This window comes from Heloderma suspectum, chromosome 2 (genome assembly GCF_057233095.1).
Source record: "Heloderma suspectum isolate Gila_16-S chromosome 2, 16-S_ref, whole genome shotgun sequence".
Classification (NCBI taxonomy): Eukaryota; Metazoa; Chordata; class Lepidosauria; order Squamata; family Helodermatidae; genus Heloderma; species Heloderma suspectum.
In genome coordinates, this window is record NC_139459.1 from 43275086 (window position 1) to 43289595 (window position 14510).

A 14510-nucleotide genomic window follows, 5' to 3' on the forward strand; every position below is an offset into this window, starting at 1 on the left:
GAGATATATCTCAAATAATTAGGTTAAATTTAAATAAGTTGATTAATGATATTTCATGAGATATAGATAGATGGGCATCTTTAAAGTTGAGTTTATGGGGTAAGGTTAATACACTTAAGATGAATACCATACCTCGAATTATTTATGTTATATGTGGGATCCCCATACCTGGCAAATATTATACCTGGCAAATATTTCCAAAAACCTAGTGCTTTGTTTTATAAAATCTTTTGGGGTTCCTTTCCACCAAGAATATCTTTGAAAAGGATGCAACTTCCAATTAATGAAGGTGGGTTCAGTTTTCCGGATCTTGCTACATACCATTGGGCTTATTTGCTGACCTGTACTAAATTTTGGTCTTTTCTACTCAGATTTGATTTTACACCTTGGTCAGTGTTGGAATCTTCTTGTCTGGAGCCTCTCTCTAAATGGATGGCATTAGGTTCTCGGCATATTAAGGCTGATAGAGCTCCTCCCACAATCTTGGCAGTTACAAATGTGTGGCATATAAAGTCACGCCAATTACAGTTTGACCCATTTTCCCATGCCAAATTGACTTTATGGGGAAATCCAGATTTAAGAACTGAGAAGAAAATGTTTTTGTGGCAGACCTGGACAGATAAAATGCCCTTTACCTTGGATCAATTATTGGATGTTGATAATGAATTTTTGCTATTTTCAACTTTGCAAGATAAATTTGATTTGTCTGCTACAGTGGAATGGCAGTATTTGCAATTGAAATATTTGTTAGTATCTAGATTCGGTCCTGCTGCTTTTACTGCTTCAGAGTCTTCTTCACTGTTGGAAACACTCATTGAAGCTGACCAGACATATCAACCCATAATTCATGTTTACAAATATTTATTATCAATTAAGAAATATGATACATGTGGTCTATAGCAGGAATGGAACAGGGAATTGGAATGTCTTATTTTGTCTAATCAATGGACCACCTGTATTGGATATCTCTATAGATCTTCAGTTACGCCTTATTCAGCAAAAACTTTTGTTACGGGTGTACTGGATGCCACAACGTCTCTTTAATAAAGGCGTGTGAGATTCGGCTAATTGTTGGAGGTGTAATGCAGTTAACACTTCTCTTATTCATATGTTTTGGAAATGCCCAATAGTTGCCTCCTTTTGGGAGGAAGTTATTATACAGATAAATTTTGTATTGGAAAGCTCTGTAATCTTTACTGATGTCAATGTTCTCTTAAACTACTTACCCACTTTTTGGAATCTAAAACATAGTCAGCGTAAATGGATCCTTCGTGCCCTTTTGATTGCTAAAAGACTGATACTACGATACTGGAAAGATAAAAACTCACCACCTATAATGCAATGGACTGAAGACTTAACAATGCTAGCAATATCTGAAAGAGTGGTATTTAGGTGTAACTTGCAAATGGACTTGTATGTGGATATCTGGTCTGCTTTTACTGAAATTTACATGTAACCTATTCTTTCTCTCTTTTATTTCTCCCCAGAATATTGTATATTTGAAACTGAGGATTTTAGAATATGCTGTTATATTTTTAATTTTTTTGGTTTTGTTACGTTTTTGTTTGTTTTATTTTGTTAAAACTCACAATAAAAAAAGGCAAAGGGAATGCCTGTCTATGGGGGGTAGCTTGCTTCTGCGGTGTACACACTTGTGGAAAGGTACTTTTAAGGCCATACACCATCACCACACAGTGATTGAAGGACTGCGAGGTAACAAAATTAAAACTAACTATGGTAATCTAATGTTTTGTTTTGTTTTGACATAAAGAATGACAGAAATACAGAGTGGCCCAAAAGTAGGTATATAGTTGTTTAGAATTTTGATGGGAGGGGGAGAGAATTTTCAGTCTTCCGGTACTGCTTTAGAATCCACTTTCTTTGTTCTTGACTCAAGTTCACTGCCATCATTCACAATATCAGTTAAAAAAAAAAACTAAAAAACTAAAAAACTGTATACCTACTTAAGGGTCTCACTCCCTTCACTCTTTACACTTAACTGATTTAACTGTCACTCCCTGTCACTCACTCTTCCCAACTGTCATTCTGACTGTACCCACACATTTTCTACTCACACATTCTCTCCCCCTCCCATCAACATTCTAAACAACTGTATACCTACTTTTGGGCCACTCTGTATAAGAAACAGAAAGAGCAAAAGCACAAAACCTCAACTAAACTGACTAACAATGTTTCCAGATGAAAGTGAAGTTCCCTCATGAGGCAATTGGCAAGGTGGTCAAAAGAGAACTGAGGGATTGGGTGGGAACCTGCTAGGGACATGCCCAGTAGGACGGTGGGGGAGAGCTCCCACCAAAAGCTATCTTTAGCTATAGAAGTTTCCCAAATCAAGGCTCTGTGCAGGCACAAAGCCCATATGTGTGAAGTACAGACACCAAGAAGAATTTAAGATTTTAAAACTTCTTTTTCTACCTAATTAGGAAAGTGAAATTCTAACTCTAAAGTTAGTGGTTAATTACAAATAAATTCCATTTAGATGTCTTTCAGCACTCTACTTGATATTCACAGCATTAATCAAACAGTAACAGTATACAAGAAACTACAAGGGTCTATGACCCCCCTGGCAAAGGCAAAGTACAGGCTGAAGGGGCAGGATTGCAGCTTGAGATAGATAGGCATATGGTCAAGGAACAGGGCCAGATGAACTGCATCCTAGAGTAATAAAGGAACTGGCAGAAGAACTCTCAGTACCACTGTCTATTATCTTTAAGAAATCAAGGAGGATGGGTGAAGTGCCAGATGACTGGAGGTGGGCTAATGTAGTCCCTATCTTCAAAAAGGGCAAAAAGGAGGAACCTGGGAACTACAGACCAGTCAGTCTGACATCAATCCCTGGGAAAATTCTGGAGCAGATTATAAAGCAATCCATCTGGAAGCACCTTGAAAACAATGCAGTGATTACTTGAAGCCAACATGGATTTGTCAAGAACAAATCCTGCCAGACAACTCTGATCTCATTTTTGGATCAGGTAACCTCCCTTGTGGACTGTGGGAATGCTGTGGACATCATATACCTCGACTTCAGCAAAGCTTTCGACAAAGTGCCTCATGTTATCCTGATGAGCAAACTAGCTCAAAGTGGGTAGATGAAACAACGATCAGGTGGGTTCACAGTTGGCTACAGAATCAGACTCAAAGAGTACTTATCAATGGGATCTTCTCAAAATGGGGAGAGGTAATGAGCGGGGTACCACAGGGCTCAGTCTTGGGCCCTGTGCTCTTCAACATTTGTATTAATGACTTGGAGGAGGAGATGCAGGGAATGCTGATCAAATTTGCAGATGACACAAAATTGGGTGGGATACCTAATACCTTGGAAGACAGAAACAAAATTCAAAGTGATCTGGATAGACTGGAGCTCTGGGCAGAAAACAACAGAAAGAAATTTAATAGGGATAAATGCCAAGTTCTGCACCTAGGAAAAAGAAACCAAATGCACAGTTACAAGATGGGTGATACTTGGCTCAACAATACTACAAGCAAGAAGGATCTTGGAATTGTTGTCCATCACAAGCTGAATAGAAGCCAACAATGTGATGTGGCTGCAAAAAGGGCAAATGCTATTTTGGGCTGCATTAATAGAAGTATAGCTTCCAAATCACATGAAGTACTAGTTCCCCTCTACTCAGCACTGGTTAGGCCTCATCTTGAGTACTGTGTCCAGTTCTGGGCACCACATTTTAAGGAGGATGCTGACAAACTGGAGAGGGTTCAGAGGGGGGGCAACAAAGATGATCAGGGGACTGGAAACAAAGCCCTATGAGGACAGACTGAAAGAACTGGGCATGCTTAGCCTTGAGAAGAGAAGACTGAGGGGAGATAGGATAGCACTCTTCAAGTACTTGAAAGGTTGTCACAGAGAGGAAGGCCAGGATCTCTTCTCCATCATCCCAGAATGCAGGTCACGGAATAATGGACTTAAGTTACAGGAAGCCAGATTCCGGCTCAACATCAGGAAAAACGTCCTGACTGTTGGAGCAATATGACAATGGAACCAATTACCTAGGGAGGTAGTGGGCTCTCCCGCACGGGAGGCATTCAACATGAAGCTGGACTGCCTGGACAGTCATCTGTCAGGGATGCTTTGACTTAGATTCCTACATTGAGCAGGGGGTTGTGGACCCGATGGTATTAAATGCCTCTTCCAACCCTACTATTCTCTGATTCTCACTATGACAAGAGAGAAAATATTATTTCTCCATCACAAAAAAAAATGGCATGCGATGCAAAAGCCGGAGATCGTTTCTGAGATCGTTTCTCACACCCACCTCAGCACACACACACATACGCACCAAACAATATTCTTTCACATCATTCTGGATGCAGTCTACCCATGTAAAAGAGGGTTGAAGAGGGAAGAAGACCTGGAGGAGGGGTTCCTGCAAAACGTTGGAGTGCACTGTGAGTTTTGACAGAGCTAAGATGGCTGAAGTTGGACCACTGTAGCAAGGCATCCCTTCTTTGTCACCCACCCCCCATTTCTGCTCCCTCAGAACTGGATCAGCACTGTCAAACCTGACAGTGGTGATCATCTCTTTGGTGAGGGAGATCCTGATATACAGCAGCATACTCAGAATCCACTGCTATGTGCAAACATTTCTGGATTAGGGCTCATGGGTAAACATTTTCTTTATCGTTATATATTCACTCCAGCAGGGTATGATGGAGTGTTTTTTTTCAAGAATCCATGATCTCTCTACTTACTCTAAAAAACTGGTGATATAATCTCTGCTGCAGGCTGACCATGAGAAGGGGTTGGTGTTTGCTGTAATGTGAGCTGCCATAAGTTTTGCTGCTTCGTGACCTTTGGTCCCACAAGAATTTCCAATTCCATCATGGTTCATACCAAAACTGTCCAAAATAATAGGGGAGAGGGGAGGGAGAGTCCATTATTTTTATATGGAATAGACAACTATTATAACATTGTAAGATTTTCATATACACTTAATATTGAAAAATGTATTCAGTGAACGAGAATTAAACAAAGGGGTTCACATATATAATACATTCAGTCTAAAAGGTTTTAGAACAGACATTTAGGTTTGAGGTCTTACACAAGCATAACACACGGTTACTATTCACACCTTTCTTTTATAAAAGGGCTTCTAAAAATTTCAATTTAGTTCATTCTAAGAATTTTACTATATTTTACAGCAAATTCTTATGCATGTTTACTTGAAGTTAATGGGGCTTACTCCCAAATTAGTGTTACATAGGATTGTTGCCTTTGTAAGTTCTACAATGTGGTTGCATAAAAAGAGATTCAAGGAAGTTAAAGTAATCACTGTGGTTAGTAAAAGGAAGATATTAAGAAGCTAGATAATATTCTATATTATGAATTAACATGATCACTCAGAATGATGTGTAGGAACCTAACTACACGTGACATTAAATGCATCAATTATAACAAAATCCGTGTTTTCGTTCTTTAAAATTAAAAATGAACATGGGGAAGCCTGATCCGGGATGGAACCACCGTGCACAGAGAGGGGAGGCTAAACCCTTCCCTCCCCTGCTGTGATCCTGAAAACAAAGTAATGTCTGCACTACAAATAGCGATTGTGCCAAGCTTTTTTTCTACTGCTATTTGCAGTGCAGAGGTGCTTTTTTCCAGGATTATGGCAGGAAAGGAGAGGGTTAAACCTCCCCTCTCTGTACACTGTGGTCCTGTTCCAGATTGGACTCCCCCACATTTGGGGCTCCATCACACAGGCGGAGAATTCCACATCAATGCTGGTTCTTTCCCCATCTGCTATCATTGCAGGACTGGGTCATTCTCTTTAGATGGCTGTCCTCGTCGTGTTATTTTTTGTTTCTTTCCTTCTCACGGGGGTGGTGATGCTGCTCAGGGTGTAGTGATAATTCCTCCCTGGTTCCTGCAACTTTCCCTTCCCTTGCATGTTACTGGTGGATGGGGACTGACATGCTGCAAGTCTGCAACCCTCAGCACACTGACTTGGGAGTAAGCCCCATTGAACTTAATGGGGTGCTCTGAATCAACAGAGGACATTGATTCTGAGCTTGGTGGAGTGGGGGATCAGAGCTTTCTCCCTTCATTGCAGGGAGGCATTTTACCCTCCCTCCAATCAAGAAATGTGCTCAAGCGGACATGTGGTTTGAGAACACTGCACTTCTTTGGCACCGTCTGGTGCTGTTGTTGCCAAGTGGGTAGCGCACTGTGGTGCAGCCAAGATTTGGGCAGTTTGGCAGGGGGGTCGCCTTGAAGCAAAGGGGAAAATCACTGGCGGGGGGAGGGTTGGGCGCAGATCTTTCCTTCCTCAGCAAGACTTGAGCGGAGGCAGGAGTCACCCTCAAACTGTGTGCCCTCCCCTCCTTGCAAGGAAGGGAGAGAGCACAAGCCCTTGCGCCTGTCAAATCTGCTCAGTCTCCTTCCGTGCAACCCCACTCAGGACATGCCCCGTAGCCCATTCTACGCAACAACTGAAAACAAACAACTGAAAACAAACATCCACAGCTGGTTTCTTCTGCTGTTGGAGAATTTCACGGGGAGGTCATGGCGCTCCTGTTTTGTGGGCTGGAAAAAATACCACATTTTTTGCGTTTGGGGAAAACAGAGGATAGGCTGGGGGAAATGGTGGGAGATACCCTGGAGGGTAATGGCATCATCTAAAGAGCCTGCAAACTTCTGTGATAGAGCCATCTCAATAGCAGGATAAAAGCTCCATGTGAAGAAGCCCTTGGTTTGACTGTTAAAAGATGGATGTTCCAGCAGGCGATGCATTTGATGTCACATGTAGTTATGCCCTTAAATATCTAAACTCTCAGTCTCAGCATGTACTTTACAGGCCACTTACTATGTTCAAGCACTATTCAAGTACATGGACTATAATAGTGTAACTGATACAACAATTTCTTCCTCTAGCCATTTATCTCTTGGTCTAACCACTCTCCTACTTAAATGCAGTGATTACTCATGATTTTCCAAACATTTCTGCTAGATATATCTATTCTACCGCCATAAGGATTAGAATGTATTATTAAACTCATTGGCTTAATTCAGTTATCGCACCAAACCATGGTTTGCACTAATCATGATTTAAAATCCAAACTGTGGCTTGAACTTCCTAATGTACAACAAGTAAACCATAGTTCAAAGGTGCTTGTCAGCTTTTGTTTTCCGCTCCACTCAGTTTCATAAATTCATACGTTCATTCCCATTTCCATAGTGAACAGCCTCTGAAGGATGGGGGTAACTATGGTTTGCCAGTTCAGACAACATCCCAGACTAAAGGTAGGAACATAGGAAGCTGTCTTCTACTCAGTCATATCATTGATCTATCTTGTTATTGCCTACTTTGACTGGCAGTGCTTCTCCAAGGTCTCAGGCAGAGATCTTCCAAAACCCTGCTACCTGAGATTCGTAGGATGCAATCCTATCAATTGCGCCCTCGGTGACTGGAAGCCTGATCATCCAATACAGGGCAGGAGGGACGGAGAAGTCAAAGGTTGTCCTCCCACCCTGAAGATTTCACTAGACAGGCTTTTTAGCCCATCTAGCAAAGGTGCTTCAGAAGGGGAGGGAAGGAGGCCAGAAGAAACTCAGGATAACCCGTATCCTGGCCTCTCCAGTCTCCTCCCCTCCCCACCCCCCAGAACACCCACTTTCCTCCTCCTCCAAGGTCGCTTTTCTGACCTCAGAGGGCAGCCAGCAAAGTACTTTCCACCCCAGCTGCGAAGGGCCGGGGGAGGAGTGCCGGATCTCCAACTCCCCCTTCCAAGGTCCGAGCACTGTCTTCAACCTCGGAAGGGGGGATCCAAACAATCCTATGGTCTCTGGACACTTGCTCAGGGACCATAGCTCTCTGAGAGTGGGGATACCCAGGATTGAATATGGGACCTTTTGCAGGCAAAGCATGTGCTTTACCACTGAGCTATGGTCTCTCTCATGGTTAAGCTTCCTTAACAATGTTTGTCATGATGTCTTAATTGAGCTGCTGTGTGACTTTTTACAAGTGTCAGCACATTGGAATTAAATTCTTACAGACATATCTCAAGTTAACCATAAATGTATTTCCCTCTATCTTTTGACACTGCTTCCTCTTGTTTTCCTGGACAACTTGCCTCTCTGAGTTGCATCAGACGCACATGTGTGGTCTGTAACTATGCTGAGACCACTGAATTCAAGATCTGCAATCTAGTAGAATCCCTGATGCATTCATGCATTGTTTTTCTTTTTCACATCTACTCCAGATGAACTGTAAATTGTTTGTTAAGCTCAGAGAATTGTAAAACAAAATCTGATGTCATGTTTTTTTTTAGGAGGGTGGGTGGGGCCTCCTAAAAGAAAAATAAAACAAATCTCCAGGTTTATGCAAAGTTCTTCCAGGCAGTTTCTGGTATCTCAGCTAAGATACCTGAAATTAACCTTTTCACAGTTGTTAGACACTGGGTCAATGATTTCACTGACCTATCCAGCAAGACCCCAAGATTCCTTTCCTGGTCAGTCATCACCAATTTAGACACCATAGGTGACATTAGGATTTTTCACCCCAATGGGAATTACTTTACTCTTAATTATATTGAACTGCATTTGTCATTCTAATGGTCATTCATCCAGTCTAGAGAGCTCCCTTTGGAGATCTTCACAAAGTCTTTATGTTTTTACGTAATTTGGTGTCACTGCAAACTTTGCCACTTCACTGCTCACTCTAATGCCAGATCATTTATGAAAACGTTAAAAAGCACCTCTCCCAATATAGATCCTTGGGTGACCCCATGGCACAGATGGCTGTATTGGTCTATAGAACAAATCCAAAACCTACAGTAGGGCAGTACATATATTAGGACCAACTAAAATGTCAATGTCACATGAAGAGTTCTTCGGAACACTTCATCAGGCTGGATGTTAAACAAAAGGGGGAGTGGAAGAGAAAAAGCTGGCATGATGTTAAAGCCATGAAGCTGTAACAGTCTTAAGATAGAGAGATACTGTTTGCTAGGAGCACTCAAACATTCGTTATTTTCTTGATGACTTAACAGCAACTGTACCACTGATTGCAGCACAACTGAATCCCCACACTTAGAATACTTTTCCACTAGGAACAATTAAAAGAAAATTATTGTTTCCAATGAAGATAAACTTGAGTTTCAAGTTGTACTTGAGATTCTTTCTTCCCTTCAGGAAAATTTTGAAACAAATCAATACCACAAACCACTGAATAGCATGGATAAAATGCTCATTAGATGACTGGCTCATTTATTTGGCTGGCAAAATGACTGGAAGAGCAGATTGAGAGGAACCATATGTGGAGGGATTTGGTAAAAGGGTCTCTATGACAGAAACGTCTACTTGAGGGAAACAAAGATTTTGAAATCTTGATAAATGCATTGGCTCAACAGAAAAGGAACGCAGAACTGAGAGGAATAGGGTTCAAATGCTTCAGTTTGAACACCAATTGGTCATAATAAAAGTATTCTAATTTACAGTAAAATACTTCATTAATGTTCAAAAGTGACTGACCTATCCAAAAAGCTTTCTGTGAGGAGCTATTCAATTCTCCTAATTTACGGTATCAGAGATTCTCCTTATGAGTTGCCATCCCTGTCAAAGAGCAGCAAGATGCTTTTAGAAAATGAGACCAGTAAGGAGAGCTCCCCACACATACCTATTTTCACCCTATCATTAGTAAAACTGTCAGTCCTGGAACTACATAAAAGGTGAAGACTTTTAAAAATCTATATATTTACTTCAGCAGGAGTTAAAACTTTTTGACTATAACAATTTTTGGAATTCTTAATGTCTTCAAAGTAGAGAAACAAAAATAAGGGGCACAGTGGAGTGAGGAATAACTATCCACAGATGACAACCTCCTGCAGCAGGAAAAAATGTTCCTTGCTATGTGAGAAACTTAAGTCTCATATTATAATCTATCTACTATTATAGTTCATAGTTAGTATATATAACAAACTCAAGTGCTTAGTTATGATGGCTATGTTGTTAAAACAGAGGTACTAAACAAGAGGGAACTATTATCATAGCTACAGTTATCCATGCTTTGGTAACTCCTTGTTTGGATTACTGTAATGCATTATAGGTGGGCTGCCTTTGAAAATGGTCCAGAAACGTCATCTGGTCCAAAATAGGGCAGCGAGATGGTTAACAGAGACTTGCTAATATGATCATACTATGCCAGTGCTTTATGATCTACACTGGCTTCCAGTCCATTTGTGGGCCAAATTCAAAGTGCTGCTATTAATTTACAAAGCCCTAAATGGCTTGGGGGGCAGGTTATCGTCTCCTTAGAACATAAGAAGAGCCATGCTGGATCAGATCAAAGTCCATCTAGTCCAGCATTCTGTTCCCACAGTGGCCAAACAGCTGCCTGTGGGAAATCCACAAGCAGGACATGAGTGCAACAGCAACCTCCTGTCTATGTTCCCCAGTAAATGGTCTACATAGGCATACTGCCTCTGATACTGGAGGTAACATATAGCCATCAAGACCAGTAGCCATTGATGGCCTTCTCCTCCAGGAATATGTCCAGTCCCCTTTGAAAGCTATCCAAATTGGTGGTAGTGAATTCCATAGTTTAACTGTGTGGAGAACTACTTCCTTTTATCTGTCCCGAAGCTCCCACCAATCAGCTTCACCAATCCTTCCACATACCTGCCCAGAGCCTAATATAAGAACATAAGAAGAGCCATGCTAGATCAGACCAAGAGTCCATCTAGTCCAGCATTCTATTCACACAGTGGCCAACCAGCTGTCAACGGGAGACCCACAAGCAGTTCATGAATGCAACAGCAGCCTCCCACCCATAATCCCCAGAAACTACCTCTGATTACTGAAGGTAGCATAGAAACATCAGGCTAGTAGCCATTGATGGCCTTCTCCTCCAGGAATTTATCTAACCCCCTTTTAAAGCCATCCATATTGGTGGTCATCACCGCATCTTCTGGTGATGAATTCCATAGTTTGACTATGAGCTGTGTGAAGAAGTACTTCCTTTTATCTGTCCTGACTCTCTCACCAATCAGCTTCATGGGATGACCCCAGGTTCTAGTATTAAGAGAGAGGGAAAAATGTCTTCCTATCCACATCCTCCACACCATACATAATTTTGTACACCTCTATCATGTCCCCCCTTACCCTCCTTTTTTCCAGGCTAAACAATCCCGGGTGTTGTAACCTTCTCTCATAATGGAGTTGCTCCAGCCCCTTAATCGTTTTAGTTGTCCTTTTCTGCACTTTTTCCAGCTCTACAATATCTTTTTTGAGATGTGGTGACCAGAACTGGACACAGTATTCCAAGTGTGGCTGCATCATAGATAAGGGCAGTATGATCTTGGCAGTTTTATTCTCAATTCCTTTTCTAATTATGCATAACATGGAGTTTGCCTTTTTTACAGCATCCACACACTGGGTTGACATTTTCATTGAGCTGTCCACCACAACCCCAAGATCTCTTTCTTGGTCAGTCACCGCTAGCTCAGATCCTTGCCCTAGATCAGGTTATAGATGAAGTTGGGATTTTTTGCCCCAACGTGTATCACTTTACGCTTGCTTACACTGAACCGTGTTTGCTGTTTAGATGCCCAGTTTGGACAGATCCTTTGGAACTCTTCACAATCCCTTTTAGTTTTAACCACCCTAAATAATTTGGTGTCATCAGCAAATTGGCCACTTCACTGCTAACTCCTAATTCCAGATTATTTATGAACAGGTTGAAAAGCATTGGTCCTAATACAGATCTCTGTGGGACCCCACTATTTACTTCCCCCCACCAGGAGTATTTACCATTTATTCCTACTCTCTGCTTTCTATTCTTTAACCAGTTACTGATTCATAAGAGAACCTCTCCTCTTATCCCATGACTGCTAAGTTTGCTCAGGAGTTTTTGGTGAGGGACTTTGTCAAAAGCCTTTTGGCACTCCAAGTAAACAATATCTACTGGATCACCCCTGTCTACATGTTTACTGACACTCTCAAAGAACTCTAAAAGGTTAATGAGACAGGACTTACCTTTGCGGAAGCCGTGTTGATTCTTTTTCAGCAGGGCTTGTCCTTCTATATACTTACTAATTTTGTTTTTAATAATGCCTTCAACCAATTTGCCTGGAACAGACATTAAGCTAACCGGCCTGTAATTTCCCAGATCCCCCCGGATCCCTTTTAAAAAACTGGTGTTACATTGGCTATATTCCAGTCCTCTGGTACAGAGGCTGATCTTAGGGACATGTTGCGTATTTTGGTTAGAAGATCAGCAATTTCATATTTGAGTTCTTTGAGAACTCTAGGATGGGTACTATCTGGGCTCAGTGATTTCTTTGCTTTCAGTTTATCAATACGCAGTTGAGAACTTCATCTTTTGTCACCACTATTTGCCTCAGTTCCTCAGACTCCCTTCTTGAAAACATAAGTTCAGGCACAGGTATCTGTCCTATATCTTCTGCAGTGAAGGCAGATGAGAAGAATACATCCAGCTTCTTTGCAATCTCCTTGTCCTCCTTCGGTACTTCTTTAACTCCATTGTCATCCAGTGGTCCAACTGCCACACTAGCTGGTTTTCTGCTTCTGATATGTTTAAAGTATTCTTTATTGTTGGCCTTGATAATGTTAGCAATATGCTCTTCAAAATGCTTTTTTGCATCTCTTATTGTCAGCTTGCATCTCCTTTGTGCAAGCTTGTGCTGTGTTTTGTTTTCCTCACTTGGGCAAGACTTCCATTTTCTGAAGGAAGCTTTCTTTTCTCTAATAGCTCCCTTAACACTGCTCATTAACCATGCCAGTGACCTCTTGGACTTGCTGCTACCTTTCCTAAACTGTGGTATACATTTTAGCTGGGCTTCTATTATTGTAGTTTTGAGTAATCTCCAACCATTTTGAAAGATTTAATTCCCTTGACTCCCCTTTTTAACTTACTTTTCACCAGTTCCCACATTTTAGAGAGTTTCCTCTTTTGAAGTCAAATGTGACTGTGTTGGGCTTCCTGGGCAATTTTCCATTTAAATATATATTAAATCTGATAGCACTGTTTCCAACTGGTTCAACAACATTTACATCTCATACTAGGTCCTGGGCAACACCATTTAGGATTAAATCCAAGGTCGCCTCCCCTCTGGTCAGTTCCATGACCAACTGTTCTAGCGCACAACTGTTCAGAGCATCGAGAAATTTAACTTCTTTGTTGTGACTGGAACATGCATGTTTCCAATCAATGTGGGCCTAATTGAAGTTGCGCATTATTATAACACTTGTTTGTTTGGAGGCCTCCCTGATTTTTGTATCTCAAGGTCACTCTGAGCATTTTGCTCTGGGGCCAATAGCACACTCCTAGCACTAAATTAGTTTTGGAGCCTGGTATTGTCACCGCTTCGGTGGGAAAGGAAACAGCGTTCTGTGCACCTCGGTGTTCAGTCATGCCGGCCACATGACCATGGAAGCATCTTTGGACAGCGCGGGCTCTTCAGCTTAGAAATGGAGATGAGCACCACCCCCTAGAGTTGGATATGACTGGTGGGGGACACCTTTACCTTTACTATTGTCACCCACAGCGCTTCTGTGGAAGAGCCTACCCCTTTTAGGTGTTCTAGTCTGCTCGATACTATGCCCTCTTTGACATACGGGGCAACACCTCCTCCAGTACACACTTCCCTGTTTTATTGTTTTAATCTGTTTTAAATTGTTTTTGTAAACTGCCTTGAGTGCCATTTTTGGTAGAAAAGTGGGGTATAAATCAAACAAATAAATAATAAATAAATCATGATAATGGGAGGCCCATTCTGGCCCATATAATTCTGGTTGAATTTTTGTTAAACAATAGCCCGAGATTAGTAGACAGGGATATGATAAAATTCCATCACTCATTGTATCCAGTCTAGAGAACTGACAGTACTGAATACATGTATCTGGTGTTTGGAACTAGGGACAGATGGGTTTCTGTTAGTGTACGGGCCATCTGGCTGCACTGATAGAAATTATTTTAAACTTGGTACTGAATCAAACTGTATTTTCATTCAGCCTCCTCTTCCCTCCATCTACCTGGGGGGCCTTCAAAATATATGCTAAAGCTCTCTTGTCTGGTGTAATGTAGGATCTCATGGTCCCCAGCCTTTACAGAACTAAACATGTGGCAAAGCACATGCTAGATCCATTATTCTGAGATAATCTGAGGTGGAAGGGGTAATTTAATTGCCTTTGCCATGTTCAGACCATTATCACATGAAGGCTAAGATTGCCATAGCTCAGACCCATGCAGTGGTGGTTGGCATTTTAAGATTATCCATCCCCAGTAATTGATGATCCAGTAACTGGGTCTTCACAGTATTGATAAAATGTGTGGAACTTTGCTTTCAAGTGAGGACTACATTTGCCCTTGTGTAAGAAGTAAAATACTTTTTCATTTGGAAGGGAACATTTTGTGGTAATTTTTTGAAGTTCTGCTATGAGTACTGATAATTATTTATGTTATTAACAGTTGCTTTTAGACATTGTAGCATTTCTTAATTATGTTTATAAGCAAAGAGGG

General features: G+C 41.4%; 1 protein-coding gene across 1 annotated transcript in view; it reads right to left on the minus strand.

The window, feature by feature from the left end:
• Positions 1-14510, minus strand: part of ADAMTS6 (ADAM metallopeptidase with thrombospondin type 1 motif 6) — a 246125-nt gene that overhangs the window by 136695 nt on the left and 94920 nt on the right. The window contains exon 10 of the mRNA XM_084833322.1: positions 4726-4872. Within this exon, the coding sequence (XP_084689448.1) occupies positions 4726-4872 (147 nt within the window). The remainder of the gene's footprint in view (positions 1-4725; positions 4873-14510) is intronic.